We start from the raw sequence: 23,549 nt of genomic DNA on the forward strand, positions 1-23,549 counted from the left end.
GTGTTCGTACGGTGATACGGCCAATTTGTGCAGTGTGCCAGTGTTAAACAAAAACAATACTTTGCAGTTCCAGCTCCCTATTACACAGATGGCTGCGTATACGACCCAGCAGCTAGCAGACCTGCATCTCATGTATGGGGAGGCACGTGGTAATAGCCGTGAGGCAAGGCGTCTTTATGGAGAACGCTTTCCACATAGACGTTTACCGTCTCACACCTTCTTTCAGGTAGTGGACAGTCGACTGCGTGAAACAGGGTCAGTGTTACCACCGCGACAAGAAGTTGGAAGACCCCGAAGTGTACGCACACATCAGTTTGCAGAAGATGTGTTAACAGCGGTCGCAGAACATCCTGGCACCAGTACGCGAGTGCTCGCTCGGGCACGAAACACGTCTCATGTGAATGTTTGGCGAGTGTTGTCAGATGAAGGAATGCACCCTTTTAAACTGCAGAAAGTACAAGAACTGTTACCTCGTGACTTTCGCCCTCGTATGGAGTTTTGCCAAGGGTTGTTGCATCAGCTGGACACAAACCCTCACTTCGGGGCAAACGTATTGTGGACAGATGAAGCCATTTTCACCAGGATGGATGTCTTCAATAGTAGAAACAGTCATGTATGGGACTTTGACAACCCACATGCACTTTTTGTGGCCCATCACCAGCACAGGTTTTCAGTGAATGTGTGGTGCGGGATAGTACATGATCATTTAATTGGACCATACATTCTCCCTGTTCGCCTGAATGGTCGCACGTATCATGCATTTCTTAGTGAGGTTCTGCCTGAACTGTTGGAGACCGTACCTTTGGCACTGCGGCAAGAAATGTGGTACCAACACGATGGTGCACCAGCTCATTTCGATCGTAATGTACGACATTTCCTGCATGACGTGTTTCGCAATAGGTTCATTGGTAGGGATGAGCCTGTGCCTTGGCCACCGAGGTCGCCAGATCTCAACCCTCTCGATTTTTTCTTCTGGGGAGAAATGAAAACCCTCGTATACGACACACCTGTCACATCAGCTGAGGACCTCGTTGCTCGCATCAACGTCGCCGCCGCGACGGTAGCAGATACACCTGGCTTGTTTGCTCGTACTCGACAATCCTTGATTCGTCGCTGTCATCTCTGCGTAGAAGTAAACGGCAGACATTTTGAAAACCGTCTGTGATTATTGCCCTCGGCAAATACCAGTGAGAACACTTTTGGTATTGCTCCCCACCCCCTTTGTGTGGTGAAAGTGACATCTTCAGTTGGTGTACAGTGACACGGACTGTCTGTGCGTAAGATATTGTAGCATTTGTTGTTTGTTGTGTGTGTGTGTGGGGGGGATATTACGTAGTTGTCGCGTGTAAAAACACACGTTGTCGCAATCATCTGATATTGTGTTTTTCTTTCCCTCCTCCTGTCTCTCGTATGCCACATGACATGATTCGTTCATTCCTCGCGTGTAACTGGGGTATGCAACCGTGCTCAACTTTTCGGATTTTGTGTTCGGTGGTCATGTTTTGATGTTTGAGGTCGGGATGTGTTGTCTTGAACGCATTTCTCATTGTCACGGTCCTTCTTGCTGCGTTACATACCTTTTCCATGCATTGTTGTTGCTGGAAATCCCCAATTCCTTTGAGGACTCCATTGCGCATGCGTGCAGTGAACTTTTCATAGTGACTTCCGGACTGAGCACATACGATTCCTTTATGATTCCCTTGGAACCGCCTCTCTATCTGTGATAGTATTCGTCCCAGTTAAGTGTGACGTTCACTTTGTCACCTTTTGCGAGGCTCCTATCTCGGAAACGAAGCCTCTGTCGTAAAAATGGAACTTAGACTTTTTGCTTGTTTTCGTGTGAGGAATCACCTCCCAAGCGTTGTAAACGACCTTTAGAAACACCCTGTATATTTCTTCCAGATCTTTCATTAATTGCTTGAATTGAGTCATACGTGTGTATTGAAGTAGACATAACGTTTCATTGCAATTGTCTATTTTCAAAGGTTGTTTCTTAACATGAACAAAGTATGGTTATCCTTCATATTTTGTTGTAAATGTGGTATACATCTTTTGTGTAAATATATGTTTTATTTCTACTTGACAAAATTCAAGTCTTCCTTCTTCGTCAGTTTGGAAAGGATAAATTTATTTCTTTATTTATTGTAGCTCAAATGCAGTTATTACTAGATGTTACTTGCAGCAACGGTCTAATATATAACACAAACAGGAGAGTCAGAACAACTTTCTCAACGATTCAGTCGTTCAGAGTAATGATTCAAAAATACAAACAACGGAATATACGTTAGATCATTAAAATATTCTTAGTCGAAATCCATGAGTCATCTAATTTTCATTAAAAGCAAAGTTCATTTCTGCATAAACAACAGCAAGTTTTCTTTCCATATTGCAACCCGCTTGATGACTATTGAATTCATCTATTACCAGATTTGATGTAGTTTCCCTTCAAATTAATTTTGTACCCTTATATATATTTTTAATCAATTCTTCATTTTCACTTTTTGTTTATAGCCTTCTATACTTAAACATCACTATAATTAAAACTGATGTTTTTAATCACTGGTTACTCACTTTCCTTGTGCTTCATTTTTATTGTTCTGTTTATGTAATGGAAGTGAATTAATTACATTGATCAACTCTTACTGTTACCTGGAAAACTGAACAGCTGCACTAAATTTTCACGAGATTTACGATAACCATTACAAAAACGTATATGTTCCCCGTTGATTGGAGTTACAATATTCAAAATCTTACTTAAATTTATTTAAGTATCGATTGACGAAATATCATATTCTCTTCATTTCGATTTATAAACCTTTGCTTCATTTGCTTTCAACTTCTGTATACTTTCTTAGGGACTGGAACTAAAATGAATTATTTTCGTTCTGAAATCAGTATTTTATGTTGTCAATTTCTTTATTAGATTCATTCTTTGTGTTATGGTAATTAATGTGGTTGATCTCCAGATGCGATCTTATCGAAGTATCCATGAAAGATCAAATCTATGATATTTAGCAATTTTGAAGGTTCATATCTTTCTGAATTGCATATACTCGTATAATGATTTGTGAATGGAAACCATACATTTTAAAGTTCTTGTATTTGTTATAGAATATGGTTGCAGAATAACTTCGAAGCTTACGAGTTTCTTCATATAGTGTTTGGAGGAAATATACAGTTCGTTCAGGCGGCTTAAACAGATTATGTTATTTTCTTCATTTGTACGAAACGTATGGAATTTCAAAACAAACTTGTGTGAAAATATTATTTAAATATCTAAACAGTAATACAAAGTGGACGAGTTGTTTAAACGATCTATTTTCTCAATAAGAAAATATTGTTCGTGTCTAAGATTTCCCATGTATATAGTGAAATACATCTTATTCACATTAATGTAATCTTTTTGTAACACTTCATGCAAATATGACTTATGCACGATTGCGATATGCACATTTCACAGAGGAAAATTAATGTTACTTACTAAACATTTTGATTATTGTTTTCGTGAGATTTTGCAATTATCTGTAAAGATATTTATCTCAGCATTTTCAAATGCTCATTCTTCCTCACCGTAGCACATTCAATAGCAATAGTAAGTTCGCCTTCCTTCAAAATAGAAATAGAAGAGCACTTTTATCTGGTTTTAGAAGAAGGGTGAGGCTCAATTCTCTGCTCTTTCGTTGTTGTTATTCTCTTTCATTTTCCTTTTTTCAGCTGATATATACATATGGAGTGACAAAATTAAGTATTTTTTGCTTCAGACCAGGACAATTCCGCAGAATTCTGGTAACTTATTGGATTAAACCCTTCTGTTCCACAGAAGTGCTATTTAACAAATTTGAATTTGTAATGAATTAACTGAATTGTTAGGTTCTCATAATCAACAATAGCATTGGCCAACTCCATAATGACAAGGAAATAATTATTATCTATAAAATGGTCTATTTGGCACATATATTTACATTTGATATTATATTTGTAATGCCAACAGTCCATCACTCCTGATATGCGATATTACAAATCTTTCCTTGTCAAAGTTAATATGTTATTATAAGAATGTTGAACATATGCTATCTAAAATAACTTAATGCTCCTGAGATGTACGAGAAAATATTTTCCGAACTCTCATTTCACAGTAGATGTACATAATGATTTTTTAGTTAGCACATTTTCACGTGTGTTAAAAATTTCAGGTTACCTTTCGGCACACACAAACATTCCGTAATTGTCATTTTATGAATGTTATCAAAATTATATTATATGAAGCAATTTGTCTATATTGAATTTAGGATTCCAATTACAATGGAGAATTGAGAAGACTTCCTTAGATGGCAGAGACAATAGACTCAAGTTCACTGTTCCTCGTTGTGTCAGACGGACAATAGGTGCTTGAACTTGAACCAACACCCGGTATCGGATTTCTTGTTCCAATCTTGAGTAGAAGAATGGGTTTTCCACGCTGTTGAATGCGCATGCATCCAAATCGTATTAGCTGCCGTTTCAGTGATCTTCTGAAATTCTTGGACATGAAAGAGTAAATCAAGGGGTTAATACATGAGTGGATGAATGGAAGAGCGTATAAGACAAAGCGGAGCGTATACATGGCTTGCGTGTAGGAGATGACATTCACTTTGATTAGGAGTCCCATGATGATGCGGGATCCCCAGCATATTTGGAAGAGCACTATCACTAAAATGAGCATTTTGATCACCTGCAAGAAGAAGACGTTTTTGTTAGTTAACATTAAATACTGCCTCAAAAACAATATCCAAGTTGTTAGACTGATAGCATGCAATACCTGATGGATGTGTCCATTGTCATTTTATGTTTTAAGAGATTTTTTTAGTAAAATTCCTTAAATACTTAATTACATTTCCAAATAGCGGAACTATCTGTAAAAAACATTCATAGAAACAAAACGGACATAAACCAGAAACATCATTTGTTTGTTTGAGTTATTGAAAACGAAGCTGTTGAATTAACAATTTGATACAATGTTTTAAGAGATTTTTTTTAGTAAAATTCCTTAAAAACTTAATTACATTTCCAAATAGCGGAACTATCTGTAAAAAACATTCATAGAAACAAAACGGACATAAACCAGAAACATCATTTGTTTGTTTGAGTTATTGAAAACGAAGCTGTTCAATTAACAATTTGATACAATGTTTTAAGAGATTTTTTTAGTAAAATTCCTTAAATACTTAATTACATTTCCAAATAGCGGAACTATCTGTAAAAACATTCATAGAAACAAAACGGACATAAACCAGAAACATCATTTGTTTGTTTGAGTTATTGAAAACGAAGCTGTTCAATTAACAATTTGATACAACGGATTACAGAATTATAAAGTATTATCTAACTGAAAGCAATATTTTGATGATTTTGTACGTTTGTCTTCATTTTGAAAGTTATTTTAATAACAAAAAGCTATGTTGTATGAATGTTTTGATATATCATAACAATAGTGGTTAGAACATTGCGCTGTAACGCCAAGGGTCCCGGGTTCGAATCCCGCTCGGGCTTTGTTGTTTGTGAATGTCCATTCATCAATTTAATCATTTCATCACTCATCCTCATCTTCGCAAATTAGCCAAGAGGCACAAAACGCGAAGTAAAATAAACTAAATCAATCAATCAATCAATATCATAACAATATTAATTAGAGCATTGTCTCTTTAAAATAATGTTAATTTTTTCTATATATTGGAAATATAACAAATCAACTTTTGTACATTGTTCCATTTTTCTAGTGAAATATACACTACATTTTTGCTCTCATAAATTAAAAGGCAAATGCGGAAGAGGAATGACTTGACAACTACTATAGCCCTTGTCCAGTCTTACGGCGGGCGCTTTACATGTTGGCAAGGGAAATGGGGAGCGGGGAAGCGACCAATCCAGCCCGGTAAGAAACGCAGCAGCTTGTAGAACGAGATGCGCGTAGTACTTCCACCCGCCACGTCATAACTATAGGCGCCACCGCTCATGTCTGGTTGGTTTGCGGCGTAATCCCCGAGAGCTATAGTTGATTATATTCGTTGACATACCGACCATTATGGGGTGTAGGGGGCGACCCTCTCTAAAGACACCCAAATGTCAACCTCTCTTCCACCCCTTGACACCCGGGGCTGCATTTTGAATACTACAGAGGTTCCGGCGTCTGGACTCACAGACAGTGTAATCCTCTAAGGGACTTTTGGGCTGCCCATGTTTGCTTTGCTTTCATCGATTTTATATGATAGCCAATCATCCTCATATTCGCGATTAACCAAAAGTGGCAGAAAAAACGAAGTAAAATAGATGAAACCAAATCAATGAAGAATTTCCAGCTTTCTACTGTTACTTGCAAGGAGCAAAACTGTAAACCTGAATTATGTAAGACCCAGCAGGAAATAGAAAGTTTCACTAATGGGCAGTAATTTGGCAATATTTATGCTAATCACTCCAGATCTATATTAAGAATGTTTATCTATCACATGAGCCCAAATGATCTCTGTTTCATTTTTTTGAAGTCACAAGGATTACAGCAAACATCTTACATAAAAGTAACGATTTTAAAAATATACCATAATATTTTACAAATTGCAAGTTTTGAAATTTAGTTCTGTTCTACAGATTCTTCAAATTTCATAAGAAAACGCAAGTTTTATTGCGTTTCCTGACGAGAATTACAGGAAGAACATAAAAACATAAATAATATAATGGACAACGAGAGCCCTTTGAATATTAACCCTGAAACTCTATATGTAATCGACGACCTGCTTACATTATTAAGTTTTCAAAAATGTGTACATACTCTTTTCTTGAGGGTCTCGCCCGCACTAGGTCCATGTTTTTTTTTATTTCAAATGGGAGGAGGGTGGAAGTGTATGGACCGTAGTGCGCGGGGAGCCATCATTTTGTTTATCTCGCTTTCATTTGTGGCAGTTTGATGGAATCATGTTTATTATTGCCACCAGAGGTCAATATAATCAATTACGCAATGATGTCATAAAAGAAGCCTCTGTTCAACCTCGCAGCCCTTCAGGCAGCGCATTTTGGATTCTGACCCAGGGAGAGGAAGTGGTATTCCCTTTATAAGTTGTCCGAGCAACCACGATATGGAGGGGAAGGCTAAGTACGTACATTCCATACTGTTTTTAAGTACCAAACTTGCACTCACTCAAATAATTATATTTAGTTCATGAACTTTCTCTTCCATACTACGTGGAGAAGTTATTTAACAGTGAATCATTGTTCTTTTTGGTTAAATTTAAAAAAGGCATGAGACCAATTTAGTTTATTACGTAGTTCGGTTGAATGAATATCCATCAAACTGGCCAAGTGACAAGAGACAATGCTTTTCTTTCAGAGAGTTTATATAACAAACTTGATTTATGTAGTCTTGAGGTGGTGGTTGCACATTATGTAAATAAACTCGCATCAACTGGAACAGTGTTGTAGAAGCATACTGCCTCATACCAATTTAAGTAGACTTTAAGGCGTGAATCTTCCACTGCACTCGCACTTCAAGGTTCCTATGTGTTAAACAAGCCAGTTAAATGTGCATATAACCTAGGGCATACACCTGTATATTTGTGAGAATGGTCCATCACACACCAGTAGAGCAAGTATAAAACTCCATCTTTCCAAATCAATCTAAAGTGCGAGATGCAAGAAACTGGAATTTCTCAAGCTCAAAAATAGTTCAGACCATAAACAAGGAACAATGATTACAACGGTCAAAATCCTGTGAAATTTTTATTGTTGAGAAAGACCTCCAAATCCTTTCATTCTCTGTGAGGTTTTATTGACTGTCAGCGCCTTTCCTTTGATCGTCCAACGTCTTTATAGCCATTTTAGGGAGTCAACATACGGTGAAAGGAGAACTGAAGAGACCGCTGGATGTTTCCTTTTTTTCCTATTTCCGTTCTTCGGAGAGGCCTCTCAAAGGTTTCTTCACGGAGAGAAGACGTCAAAGGAATAACAAATCCGGGGCGAAGTTGAAAAAAAAAAATAGAGCCGGAGAGAAAAAAAATCAAATCACGTGACCTTCAAATTGGAGGCCACTTCATGTGAAGTGGGTCTGAAAACTTGAAAGGAACCTAACTGCCGATGGGACTGTACGGCTGCCATTTCGTAATCTAAAAAATCGAGTAAAGGTAATTTCCTTAAATTTTCAGATATATCTAACCTATGGACCAATAATAATTTAAATAACATAAGAATAGGATAATTTAAAATCATTTAAAATCATCAGGTAGACCGAGAAAATCAGATGAAAGAGTGAGTTTCGTTATGATCTGCGTTGTGTTGTCAGTGGTGTGCATATTGAAAGGTACTAGCGTAGGAGTGCTGTACAGAGTGTGTTTCAATTAATGCAGAATATATTTTAGTGTCTTTAAATTAATTCAGAGTTGGCTCTAGCGTGTTTCAGTTAATGCAGAATTTGCTTTAGTTCCCAGGTCATCAGCTTGCTTACTGTAGAAACCGAGTTGCTCAACGTAATAAAACAGCTTTCAAGGTATACCGTAGGAATCTTGATTTGGTTAATTTTACTTCGCTTTTCTGCCACTTGTGGCTAATTGCGAAGATGAGGATGATTGATGACATTATTAAATTGATGAAGTGACACTCACAAAGAACACTCATGCCCAGGCCGGGATTCGAACTCGGGATCCCTAGCGTTGTAGCGCTCTGTGCTAACCACTCCGCCACGAAGGTCTGCTCGTAGGTATCTTTCACAATAACCTCACGAAATCTCACCATTCATTCACGGGAAACCTGTACGTACATTCATTCATTCGCCATTTCGCGCAAACGGCGTCATTTAAGAACCCATGTTGACATTTTTCATTTCCTAGCTTCACCCTTACAGTTTGTACCATAACTTCTTTAACACCCTGTGCGAGGCCCTACCATCGCATTCCCCTACATGTCTCCATGAAATGTTGCATTGTACGTACAGTGGACTGTTTTTAATTCGAACTTGGATATATCGAATTACTCCGGCAATTCGAACTACTCCTGTAATTCGAACAGAAGTGTATTCCCATTGAAATCATCCTCAATGATATACGTTTTTGTTAATTCGAAATTTGAATATTTCGAACTTTTCTCGTGTCCCTATGAAGTTCGAATTATAAACAGTTCACTGTATATAAATATAAAATTCAACACGGTATGTTTGGGTAGACCTGAAGATATCCATACCTGCTTCCGTGCTTTCTTGGCATCCTCGCCTTTACTGTGACGTTGCTGCGAACGACATTTGGTTGTCTTTGTGACAGAGGAATTCCTGGAATCGCAGCTTGCTACTGTGTCCACAGGCCCAAGACGGCTGTTACGTAAAGTTGACCTGCGACCGTTGGCTAACTCACATTTCACCAGGATCTTGATGGAACCTTTCATGGAAGAAGACACGTTGGAAGCACTCCGTTGACTAGCTCTGTTCGCGCTGAAAAATAATGAAGAGGACATATATTGGAATTCCAATTTGACATTTCAAATACACTCTGTAAAATAAAAATAGCATCACTTCATTATTTTTGGTCGTCAGCATTTCGCTCGTGAATTATCAGTTGTTTTATTAATTTAATTCGACTTGTTGATTTGTTTTCCTAACAAATATATAAAACACTATATCTGTACAATATATTTTTATTATTTAAGTCATAGTTACTTACATAATGTACTTGACAGAACTAATAACAAAATTATTGCAAATATAGCTTGTGGAACGTTTTTGCACAAAGACAATTTTTACAAGTAAAAAGATTGAACAAAGGTTTTAAATGCATCATGATATGTCAATTTGAAATGATAGTAAGTAAATACATTGACTAGTACTTAGTGTGGCCACCCCTGGCCTTCCTAAGTGCTTCCAACCTTCGAGGAATGCTATGAATGAGATTTTGACAATATTCGACCTCAATTTCATTCCAAACATGTACATTTGCTGTCACAAGTTCCTCTTTTGACCTGTACGTCTGATTACCAAGTTTTTTGCACATAATAGCCCACAGGTTTTCTATAGGATTCATGTCTGGAGAGTTGGGCGGCCACCAAAGTCTTTCAATATTCATATCATGAAACCAGTTATTCACCACCTGAGCACGGTGACAGGTTTCATTATCGTCTTGAAAAATAAAGTAGTCCAAATTCTGTCCAGAAAAATGATCTCCTGCAGTTTGTAGTACTTTCCGATTCAGGATTTCCAGATATTGATGAGCCTTAACGGTCCATGTGCAAATATGCATCCTGCCAATCCCTTTTGCAGAGAAACATGCCCAAATCATAACACTGCCACAAAACTTTTGAGTTTCTAAAATACAAGATTTTGCAAGTTCTTCTCCCTTCCGCATCCACAGTTTAACTGAGCTGTCATTTCCCAGCAATTTAAATCATTTTTCATCAGAAAATATCACATGTTCCCAATCTGTATCATTCCATGCGCCATAACGTGTGAAAAACTCTCGTCTAGCTTTTGCATGTGCGTCAGTTAGTCTGGTTTTTTTACGTGGGACGTGTTTAGAAACACCCTGTTTCTTTAGTCGGGATACTACAGTAGCATGAGTAAGATTAACTCCCACCTCATTTTGAAGATTGTGTGTAATTTGGCGTGAACTCATTCCTCTGTTCTTCAGTGCCATGTCCTTTATCATACGATCCAGTCAAGGTGATGTATTTTTCTTTCTGCCACAGTGATTTCTCAGTGATGATTTTCCATGTTCTTGTTACTTTTGCAGTCAGCTGCTAACTGTGGATTGATGCAGTTGAAGTTGTCGACCAATTTCTCTCTGAGAATGACCATCCATATGCAAAGCAAGAACCATTCCTTGCTTACGTGGTGAAATGTCACACTTTCTGCCAATTTCTTTTGAGAAAACACGCTCAAATACACTACACACCACCAGAACACTTCACAAATATGATAACGTATACAAACTGTCAATAATGAACATGTAGTTGCAACATAAAACACGTCACAAGTTGCACTACTAACAATCGTTTTACAGATTTCTGACAATTGATTACAAAGCCTTGCAGCAGTAACTGATTGCAACACCCTCTAGCGGACACTCCAAGCACTAAATCAACAAAAGAATACCACCACACTATGCAGTGATACCAGACCAATGCTTCAATCAATTGATTTCAAGTTGTGCAGGAAAGATGCATGCATGCGAAACTCAAAATTGTCAACATCCGTAATAAGAATACAGTGATGCTATTTTTTTTTTTACAGAGTGTACAATTAGTGTGTTCCAACAAAGGCAGAACTTATGGATTTTTAGAAATTCTTCGAATCCATTGGAGTAGGATTGCAGGCTGATAAACTTCTTTCAAAACAGTTGTTTGGAAGTTATAACTTTATTTTAACAGTTGAGGGGATATTTTATCAATTCCACAAAATGTTCTTGTGAATAAAATACAGCCTTCTACTTTACATTGCTTTGTGATTTTTTTTTTGCGTTAATTGTGATTTCGTTTCTACTTCGCGAATGTACAGTTTCTGTTATTGTCTTCGCACTCACTACTTAATTTCTGTTTGGCGTTCTACAATTTCAATATTACCAAGCGGTTTGTTTATACCTGACAAGAAAATAAAATATTATTCTCTTTTAAAAGAAGTGAGCAAGCAAGAACACATAAATGACTAAATCTCATGAGAAACACACAATGTCAATCAGACCAACGTAATACTGAATATGTTTTTGACATCGGTTAATACAAGAGAAAATAGATTCATATAATGACCAACTGTAAGTTTTCTTTCTATTATATTTATCTTGAAATTTGATCCTTCATTCCGCAAAATAATATATTGTATTCGCCATAAACGAGAGTGCCTGTGCGACATGAAAACTGATACCCATAAGGGAAGGTAAACATCAGTGTACGTTTCCTAGAAAGTGGTTGGTAAAAGGACAAATAGAATGAGAGATAACGGATTTCCGGTGGGAGACCATTATGTACCACAAAAGAAGATGAAAGAAAATCAATGACCTTAGTTCCAGTACACATGCTTTCAATGATAAGGCAAAAGTTTGCCACACACATTTTACAATTTCTCGCTAAATTTAACAAATTTTTCATTGGTCATTAAACACGTTGGTTATTTATTTGTAAGCTCACATGTATTCACTGTCAACTTTCCTCTCTGCACGCAAGTGACGCTACTTGCGGATAAGCATAGTGCAACAGGGATGAAATGTTCCTCTAGTTGCTCAGGTCAACTCTTGAAAGCTGATCTTATAACCTTTGGTTTTATGTGGTGTAGTCGGGGGAAAAGTATTTCACCATGTGTACGCGTGTGACAGGACATTATAGTGCCCAGAGATGTCACTTTCAAAACTCTTTTAACGTTTAGAATATTTCAGTGACATTTTTCTCAAGGATTTTGTCCCCCAAGAAGAGAATGTATTAAAACTTTTGTGCAAAGAGAGACGAACAATCTTGAAAAGGTGTCTCGTACACAATGTGCAGTGTTGCTGCAAAGGTAAAACCTCTTTATTTACGAACTATTCAGTGCGTTCTGAAACATTAATACATAAATTAAACTGGTGCCGCTGAAATTCACATAATGAAAACCTTCTGGAATATTGATCAAACACAATAATTAGAATTGAAGAGTCCAATCCTTTTGTGCTGGTCGCTTCGAGTATTTCTTGTTTGAACACTCTGCTTGAAATACATAAGCCAAAGACCCTGAAAACAAAGTTGGGACCGAAACACGACCACCGGTGTCCCCAGAGGCTGGCTGCTAGACAGACAGATGTTTAAAGCAAGTGCTCATTTACGTCCGCATTAAAAGCGGTACTGGGAAAAACTATGGAATCAAAAGGAAAATTTCGTCGCAGAGACGAGATTAAAAGGATCCCTTTGATGTCTAGGAAGGCCTTTATTTAGGTCCCGACATGACTGAGAGAGGTTTCTGGAGTAGAACTGAGTCCGGGGCTGTTGAATGCCTACATTAGTGGAAAACTCTTTTCGAGGTTCTTAAAAAGGGATCGGTGCAATTTCAGAGCACTGATGTGTGTTGCGATGAGGTATCCCCCTATGTGATACGCTTTATGGGCCTCTGTTGCCACTACGAGGAACAAGATTTCCATTGAACCCAAAGCCATTGCATCGACAACAATATGAAAGACGTAAATTCCCTTTATTGAACTGTGGTATACGAGATCCTACAGCAGATTCAACAACAACCACGTCACCGAAATTATGTAAAATGGAACTGCAGTGGTCCAGCTGGTGGAACTTCTGCTAACAAATTGATTCATTGATTGAATTGTCCACTTTATGCACAGAAAGACTAATCTGGACTGGACCTACAGTTTAAAGTGGAATCCGAACCACTATGTGCCTCCACCGGGTATCGAACCCGGAACCCCTTGATTACAAGGCGAGGACGCTACCACTGAGCCATCTGGGAGGCCCTACTAACAAATTCAAAATTAAAGAACAATAGACGGATATTTTATGTGGCGGACTCATATTCGGAAACTTGTAGTTTCAAATCCCACAGTCGGTCATTCTACAGGGTGTTCGACAAGTCCCGCATCATGGGCTAAATCATAGAACTCGTTCAATATGAGCGCCCCCAAGTTCTAAACATGTTTGGTGGCGAAACTTCATGTTATTTCCAATGTTGTGTAGCATATGAGCGGTGATTTCGCAACACTTTTCCTCGATCCACGTTCATATGTGTTACAGATTACGAATCTTCACTTCGTGTACCTGTTGCTTAAGACAAACCCACAAAGCAAAGTCAAGTGAATTTAGGTCAGGCGAGCTGTGAGACCACTCTCTTGGCTCAATACGTTCGTTCTGCGTCGGCATGATTCACCTGAAAACAAATAAACATTGTCATTTCGCCTGTGATGTAGGATTTGTCGGACACCAAGTAGTTCAATTTTCTATCGCGCTTTTCCTCTACTTCTCGAGGAGAATACTGAATGATACCTTCGAAGAAGGCAACGGCGCCCTTTCATTGGCCTCCTTGTTGCGATTAACCTAATAGTACAAATCAGTTACCGGAATTCGAACCCGAGACCGGTGGAGGGGCATAGTGGTTCGGATCCCACTTTAAGCTGTAGGTCCAGTCCCGATTAGTCTTACTGTGCATAAAGTTGTTTAACACCAACTCAATTAATCAATCAATCAATCTAACCCAAGGGATACTGAATTTTTCTGGGTGCTAGTGGTTCACCTAGTCTCATATGAAATGGGTGATTCCGACCATTCCACATTCAACTACGCCCAACATCAAGAATATGTCTAGCATAATTTCCACACTGATATAGATATACATTCATTTGCACCAACCAATAAATAAAATAACAAAATTGTCATTCTGAAAAAAAAATCAACAAAATAAGAACCCTGTTTAAAGAACAATAAGATTTGGAATACTTTAGTACAGTTACATGAACACTATCTGATTCTCGCTTCTTCTAATTAAAATGTAATTCAGATAGAGTTTAGTTAATTAAAATTTCGAATTTTTAATGAAACACGAACTGTGTTTGGAAGAGCACAACGGTTGCTTTCGGCTCAGCGAGCTACTTTCGGCAGATGTTCAACACTCGACCACAATGATAGAATTCCGTCTGCTGAACAAATGAAGACCGGCTGCCGCCATGAATGGAACATGAAGTCCCATGAAAGAGCTTTCATGACTGTCCGTGGATTTTTGTAGTGAATGGTCAACTATTTGGAGATCGAGAGAAAATAGGACGGACGATAAGCAAAATCGTGAATGTACTATTTTTTACTCTTGATGGCATGAGCATAGATCCAAGATTGAAACGTCCTGCTTTGCTAAAAATAGAAGTAGGTAATTTTATAATGGACATTTTGAAAACAACATTGAATGTAAGTTATTTTATTTATGCATTTGTTTGTTGTTTGTTGTCTGCGTGATTTTTCTTCGCCAGTGATTTTAAACACTAGCTCATTAACAGCCTTGCTGACAGAATGGGTAGAGTTTCCGACTTACGATCGCATTACAAGAGGTTTTGGGTTCAAGTCCAGGCGTAGACATGAGTTTTCCTTTGTAAGTATTCTTTCATTAATTTCATCTAATCATCAATCAATCTCATTATCGTAATTAGTCTAAAGAGGCAGAAAAGCGATATAAAGCAAGAAAACCAGACGACTGTTACGAAAAATTTTGAACTTTGATATATTTTAAGGCAAATGTAATCACTGAAAATAAAATAGGAATGTTACTCTTGGAGAAAATAAGGATTCAGAGCATGTAACCTAACCCATTCACAGTCAACAAAATGATACCATTTAGTGAAACTAATATTGTCCTTTATATGTTTGTTTTCGATAAACATGGTATAAATGCTAACGTTTGTTTCTTCATGTTAAAGGAAGCTTACACACAGTAGTAGCAACTACAAGCCACTTTTTCATAGAAGCATGATATTCATCTTTAAAACAAGCAGAAACGAATTAAAACTGAAGTCGAGCTTGGTACGATACTTCTGTGAGAATGATTTAATTTGTTTCAAGGTAACCACGGTAATAAAGAGACCGTGGATCACCCCAATTATGAAAAAGACTTGAACATTTAAAATACACCAAAAGTAATGATTCGTATGCAAAAATCACAAATACTATAGTAGTGTAAACCTAAAGAAAAAGTATACTAACTAACTCTCTAGCCTTCTTAAACCCGAGGATTTATGGCTGCAGCAATACAAGCCTTCCATCTGTCCCTATCTTGAGCAAGATCAATCCAATCTCTTCCATCCATACCAATTTCCTTTAAGTCCATCTCAACGTTATTCCTTCATCTTCGTCTTGGCCTTCCTACAGGTCTCTTAACATCAGGTTTCCCAACAAATATCCTGTAAACTCTTCTTTCCTCTCCCGTTCGTGCCACATGACCTGCCCACCTAAGATTTCTTGATTTAATTATTCTAATAATATTCGGACATGAATACAAATCGTGCAGTTCTAAATTATGTAAACTTCTCCACTCACCTATCTCCTCATCCCTTTTAGGTCCACATTTTTTTCAAAAAAAATTAATTTAAGCCTAACTATTGTGATTCAATTTGTCCTGAGACAAGTTGGTACAGCGTCTCTCAAAATTATTAGGACAGCGACATTTTATACTAGGAAACCCAACTTACACAAGGCGTTGGTGGGTTGCGTATAGAGTTAGGCTCAATTTCAGTGTTGCAAAAAGGTAAAAAAGGTAAAGTGTTCCCCTGTGCATAGCACCACGCCATGAAGGCGTATAGGGGGTAACGCCCCACACTTTCTTGATCCGGTCGTGAGTGGGGTGATGTGATCAGCATCACGCCCCTGACCGCCTTTACCCCCCAGGGTCTCCCCCAGGTACCCATGTTATTCGACGCTGGGTGGGCGCCGGGGTCGCTTCCATCGTTAGAAAAGTTCCCGGATTTGAACCGGCCGGGGATCGAACCCGGGACCTTGAGCATGGTAGTCAGACGCATTACCGACTGAGCCACCGCGTTGCCACACGCACAATAGATATGTACGAAATACGCGAAAGGAATGAAACCAAGCCTTATATATATACAAATATTTAAAATATCAGTATTATATCGGAAATGACAAAATACTTTCTGAAAGAAACAGAATCGATTATTCACTATTCCATCGCTGATGAGTGATGAGTCTACACAAAGGAAGAGGAGAGGAGAACAGATCAAGCGACAGGTGAAGAGGAAAATAGAGGAGGGCAGAAAAGATAGGATGGAAGAGGAGAGGAAAAGTCATGAGAAGAAAGGAAAGAGATGCTTGGAGAGATGAGGAAAAGGGAAAAAAGAGGAGAAGAGAGGAGAAAAACTAGATGAGATGAGAGAAGAGGGAAAGTAAAAGAGAGACAAAGAGAAGAACGAAGAGAAGAACGAAGAGAAGATAAGAAGTGAGCAGTGGAGTCGGAAATTGAGGACAGGATATTAGGAGATAAGAGGAGTGGAGAAGGATGGGATGTAGACAAGAGACGAGAACAGAAGGGAAGGTGATATGAGATAGAAACAGAAGAGAAGGAGGGGAGAAAAGAAGGATAAGAAGAAGAGAAAAAGAGAAGAGAGTGGAGACGAGAGGAGACAAGAGGTAGTTGCAGAAAATATCGTCTCAGTTATGAGAATTGATGCATTGATCAAATTATCAACATTAAACATTCAATATCATTTTTAAATTGCGATCTAATATATTCTCGGGGCGAAATGACTTTAGGCTGAGTTCAGAGCAAGATAAAAACTTCCGCGTGAGATTTTCGATTATTCCACTAAAAACATGAATTTAATTTTCATATTTCTCTTCTCCTTTCATATCTCCTCTCCTGTCTTCGATTTCCGACTCCACTACACTCTTCACCCATCATCTTCGTTCTTCTCTTCCACTTTACTCTCCCCTCCCATCTTCTCGTCTCCCCCTCTCCTCTCCAATCTTCTCTTCTCTCATTTCTTGTCGATTTTCTCCTCTCTTCTCCTCATCTCTTCGCATTTTTTTTCCTTTTTTTCTCATTACATCTCCTCTCCTCTTCCATTCTCTCTTTCTTCCCTCCTCTACTTTTAGTCTTCTCCTTCCGCTTCCTCTGTTCTCCCCTTCTTTCTCCCCTTTCGTAGAAAATTGGTTTTCTTTCTTTCAGAAAGTAATTTATCACTTGCGATGTAATACTGATATTTTTAAATATTTTTATACATATAATACTTGGTTTTATTCCTTTCGCGTATTTCATACATATCTATTGTGCATGCGTGAAATTGAGCCTAACTCTACACGCAACCCAGCAACGCCTTGCGTAAGTTGAGTTGCCTAGCATAAAATGTCGCTGTTCTAAGACTTTTGAGAGATGCTGTACATATTTGTGTGCATTTGTTTAAATAATGAATGTGTTTAACACCAATCGCAAATCATTACCCGTGTAAAAATACAAATTAAGAGACCAATTAATGGGTAGCTCCGTTCTTCAGTGGTTCGGATCTCAATTTAAACTGTAGACCCAGTCTCGATTACCCTATATCCTATTACCACAAAAAATGAACTTGTAATCAAACTTTTTTGACAGTAACTACTCCTTATAACCAGAGCATTAGTCGAATCTCGCCCAACATTAAAGTAATTTCATTTTAATTCAAGTAGCGCAATGGTTAACATTATCCTATGTGCTATAAAGCAATTTCGGGGTGGTTGAGAGTACTTCATTGGTTCGAGATGAAGTGAATGTGAACGTTTGATGTGGTGTGAATGAATACCATACCAGGAACTTTTTTCTATCCATACTCCCAGGAAGCATTCTTTCAATTGAACTCTGTAGAAAATCCCCATTTCCTTCCATGTCCATTGATATATCATGTGGAAGTCTCGCCACGTATTTATGGATGAAATACCGCCAAACGAAGTGAACATTGATGAATACAACAAGTAAACATTGTCGAACGAAGCTGTAGGGGAAAAATGCTCTATTGAGATTCTCGGTGGGTGCGTTAATTCCACGGCAGAATCTATGCATTCCGGCGACTCTATTGACTGAACCAACTAGGAAGAGCACAATACATCGTCCCACTCTGAAAATATCCACTTCAAGATTCCGTGCTCAGCCTAGGCAACTATTGTCCGAGGAACAGGTAATAAGGAGAGAAAAATAAATTTTCTACTTGGCAACAAACCCTTGCTTCCGATCAGAACATTGAACTCTTGCATGCTGAAAATAAGAAAAATAATATTGCGGTCATCTCCACTCAACACATTTCACACAGGCAACATTTTATGAATCTCACTGTACAAGTATATTTCCATTCTCATCCACATACGAGTTGAATGTGAGAACACGATAATCGTGAAACGATTCTGTTACTTTCTTTTGTAATCATGAAAATTAATAAGACAAAGAAAATTTCAGTCGAAGAAAATGACGACCGCTGAAATACAATAGGGGGAATAGAAATCACATCTCACTATGGAAAGCAAGTATGCAAATCCTCTTCCCTGGTAAGAATTATTGTGCTAGAACGACAGTTCACTTAGTTGTGAATGCTATAGTATCAATGTTTAACTAAATATCTATGACCAAACGGCATTTTTGTGTGAATAGGTCGTCCGACTGCCATACGGTTGACTCGGGTTCGATTCTTGGGATGGGCAATCTGCGGTACACCATTTCTCTCACAATTGGGTAAATAGAGTGCTAATCTGAAGCGGGAATGGGGAAAGATTCTGCCGGAGCGTCATGTTGATCACACCACCACCACAGTATTCGAGATCGTGATCACCTCACAAGCATTGGAGAGGTTAAATGTGAATTTTTATTTATATCCCTCAAGACAACCAACTCAGGCTAACAAATCGTTCAAACAAAATGACAACACGGTGACTCATGGCAGCAAACGGTGGTTAGTTGTGGTCCAGCCGGGGTCGACCATCGTGGCTGAATGGTCAACGCATCACACTACGATATATAAGGGGGTCCTGGGTTCAAATTCTGGGTAAGACATGGACGTTTAATGCTCATGGTGAAAAACTGCATGGTAAGAAATTCAAAAACTAACACAAATCTAACTTTACGTAACTAAACTTAACCTTACCTATCTTAAAGTCACCTGATCTAATCTAATCTAACCTCGAATCACATCATCTTTGACATCTGAAATGCGGATATACTTTTCTTAAGTTATTTTGCATCTCAAAAAAATAACACCAACAATTATTTTGGTTGGATGAAAATTGTAAAACACACTTTAATTTATTCAATGAAATAGGAAATAAACTATCATATCAAAACTACATACGAAGAAGCAAACGCTCGAAATTTTAATCTTGAAATAACTTACCAAATTATATCTGGATAAATATTGCTGAAGTTTTCGATTCTTCTGATTTGAAACAACACTATATATGCATTTTTTGTTTACGAATATAGTATGCGAATCGGTCTCCTTATTCCAAGAGGCTGTTTTAATGTTTATACTGTTCAGATCAATAATAATATTTCAACCTCATTCATTTGTGCGAAATTTTCCACTCTCGTACTAAATTCCGCTGTTGATGACCTGAAGTGAATTATTAGTTTGAAATCCGAGACAACAATTTTTTTGTCGTATTTGCCTCCGATTCTACTATTTTAGTTCGTGTATGTGACTCCCCTGTTCGATCATAAACAATGGGAAAGCAGCGGGTGCTTCGGCCCATTTATTCCATAATTTAATATTGCTCCAGCCATTGATTCTATTGCTGCGTTCGAACCTAATGATGAAGCAATAATCAAGGTCAAACAGAGAGGCATGCAATTTTTCAAGTTATCTTTATTCATATCAGGTGTTCGCGGTTCCCTTGGTTGATGATGTTTCTGCATTGAAAACAATGTTTAATATTCCGTCGGCCTTAATCCAGGGGCTCGTGGAGCGTGAATATCTCCATTTCAATATGAGTTATTGATGTCTGAGATGAGTATTACGGTTGTCATGCCATTGTGTTTGCAGGAGTTGTTTCGCAGCTCTCGTGGACGAAAAGAAGAACAATAGACTTTCCTTCACGTTGACATTGGCAATGACATTGCTATGTGTTGATTGTTGCGGGTCGCGTTTGTGAGATAAACGGAAGAACCGCAATAACATTATGAAATGTGAATTTGCATGAAAGTATTGCATAGTTTTGCCTGCTCTAGTGTAAATTCCACGTCCTAATCTCATGTATTCGTTTAATAATTAATTGCTGGAGATGTTTTCTTGGCTATTCTTCCGGACACTCTTTAGAAGTGGTTTGTTTATTCTTGATGATTTAATTAATAAATACCTCCACTCTCTGAGGAAGGAATTTGTGCTCTATATTCACTGCTAAATTAATTCTTCATATCAGGTGCTCATTCTTCATACACTATGATGAAACAAAAATTGAGAATCGAAACTTCCATCAAGTAACAATAGAGGAAAGCTTATAGCTCAAGTAAGATATTACATATTAAAGAGATCTTGGAACCTTCTTGTAACCCTAACTCTCCAGATAATCTTCAATAATAGTAAATGAAATTAAGTTACTAGTTTAACAGCATCATTACATATTATTACATAATAGATTAGAGTAAACATATTATTCATATCTTGCCATGATTTACATCCGTAATTTCTGGTTTTGGTGTTAGATGACAAAGTTTCTTCATATTTGCATAGCAATCAAAAGTTAGAAATCCTTCTTCTTGAAAGATATTGAATTTCACTACAATTTTTTAATATTAAAAGATTGGTTGATTGATTTGGTGTTTCAAGTCACAGTAAGGCTAATCGGGACTGGACCAGCGGCGGCGCCAGGATTAATCATCTAGGGGTGCTGAGGCGGCGCGGAATGAAGTTTAGGGGGTGCGACTTTGAAAATAAAGAACACCTGAAATATGCATGCATGCTTTAGTCCCTAATTCAAATATTAATCAACTTTTAGTAGGCATCTATGATAATATGCTAATGAAACTGAAGAATACTAGAGACTTGCTTCATTCTTGCCTGATTTTAGGACGCACAACAATGATGTTTGGAATTTGAAAAGAACGGTTGTGTTCAAGGGAAGCCAATGACATATATGGACGACTGGAGAGGCAAGCAAGGCAATGCATTTCTCCATGGAGAGGGGTTGAGGTATATTTTCTCCCCTATAATAGTGTTGCTCACACTCTCTCTAAAATAAACTCAGTTTGAAGTTACCATGTTCCTGCAACGCTCTTATAATAATTAACACATATAACTATGACTAAAATGTAACTTTTAGATTGACATCCATTGTTTTAAGTCCACTTTATACACATATAGGCTAATTGGGACTGAGCCTACAGTTTAAAGTGGGATTCGAACCACTATGTGCCTCAACCGGGTGTCCAACCCTGGATCACTTGATTAGAAGGCACAACCAATTGAGGTACAAAATTAAGTTATTAATCAAATATCAAATACGTTGTACAGGTGACAACTGCTGAGTGTTCAGTTTGTGTACGTTGGGTAAAAGACAGAAATCGCTACTCTGCAACGTAATGTTCCGCAATTTGAAAAAGAAAAGAACACAATAAATACGAAATCATGTAGTAATTTTCATGTAAATATCAATTCACTTTTCTTGGACTTTACTTTTCTGAATATGTCCCGTTGCTTCGTTACTCCTCTTTTCATATGCGTTCGTCTTGCATAATACATAGCATAGCTTCCGTCTGCCCAGATGCTGTGGTGTCAGGACAAAACGCTAAGTGCACAGCAACCTCTGAGTTAAAATTCCTTGGGTCGCACTGTCCCCAACAAAGAACTATAACATTTCGCGAATTTTTGGCCTCTTCTTAACAGTCTTTGAAAAAGCCTGAAATGGTACGTTTACTAGAACAAATAGAACGAATTAACAAACAAGGAAACTACCGTCACGATACAGCTCGAGTTAAATTATTTCCCGAGGACGACCTGCTGACGCTTCATAGCAACTGAAATTCCAATGCAACTTGAAGAGAAGAGGAAGAACAAGTAGGCGGACAGCAAAACCGTGAATCAACAGTGAAAAGGAAAACATACAACAACTAACACTGAGCTAAATAAATTTATCGAAAAACACAAATAGACTACTTGAAACACAAGAAGAAACAATTCGTAACAACAATTCTGAAGAAATAAAGACAAGGGCCGCTGATCTTTATAGACTGCCGACAATACAGGAAAATAAATGCTGTCTCTCTTGCCTGTTGTAAATAATGACAGCAGTCTGTCTCACTTCAGTACCTAACATTCGGCCCTCAATATGACACTGTAAGAGATAATATTTTCGATAGAATATAGGTTTTGGATAAGGGGGTGCTGAAGGGGGCGTGGAAGAAAATTAAGGGGTACGCAAGTACCCCTTCGCGCCCCCCATGGACTGGACCTACAGTTTAAAGTGAGATCCGAATCACTCTGTGCCTCCACCGGGTATCGAGCCCAGGACCCCTTGAACACAAGGCAACGACGCTACCACTGCGCCATCGGCGAAGCCGTTATTATTAAAAGAAAATCACCAAATGTGATATTGAGTAATTACGAGGGATCCTGTATAATTAACGTGATAAAGTATACAAACAGTAGACAAAAAGGAGTTTGTTTTATGTCCACTTATATACACAGATACGCTAATTGTGACTGGACCTACAATTTAAAGTGAGATCCAAACCAATATATGCCTCCACCGATATCGAACTCTGGATCTCATAATTACCAAGCGACGACGTTACCATTTGTAAGGAATCTTATTTATAATATGTAAGGTATGATAGTGATCTAATATATTATTTATTAAGTATATCACAAAAGTGATTCATAATTAGGACCTATTTGGAAAATTCCTGCAGATAATGGAGGATATACTGTTCATCTAGTTCCTGCACCACTTGCATCGGAAGGCCCCCCCCAAGGAGACAAAGGTTAAATATGCAATACAGTGATAATTCTTAAACAGTTTCAACAGAAATTGTAGGGTAAAAATAAATTTTGATATTTTACCTTTACTTTTGAATCGATGTGCAGTTTACGTGAGGGTTCCTGGGTTCGATACGCGGTGGAGGCACATAGTGGTTC

The 23,549-nt window shown here is 38.0% G+C and overlaps 1 protein-coding gene across 1 annotated transcript in view; it reads right to left on the reverse strand.

Annotated features, from left to right (window-relative positions):
- Positions 1-1,894: 1,894 nt before the first annotated feature.
- LOC145980917 (allatostatin-A receptor-like) overlaps positions 1,895-23,549 on the reverse strand; it is a 212,857-nt gene continuing 191,202 nt past the window's right edge. The window contains exons 4-5 of the mRNA XM_083114004.1: positions 9,199-9,442; positions 1,895-4,711 (exon numbers count right to left, since the gene is read on the reverse strand). Of these exons, the coding sequence (XP_082970130.1) occupies positions 4,325-4,711; positions 9,199-9,442 (631 nt within the window). The 3' untranslated portion in view covers positions 1,895-4,324. The remainder of the gene's footprint in view (positions 4,712-9,198; positions 9,443-23,549) is intronic.

The sequence above is a fragment of the Lepisma saccharinum genome, chromosome 2 (genome assembly GCF_977018435.1).
Source record: "Lepisma saccharinum chromosome 2, izLepSacc3.1, whole genome shotgun sequence".
In the NCBI taxonomy this organism is placed as follows: Eukaryota; Metazoa; Arthropoda; class Insecta; order Zygentoma; family Lepismatidae; genus Lepisma; species Lepisma saccharinum.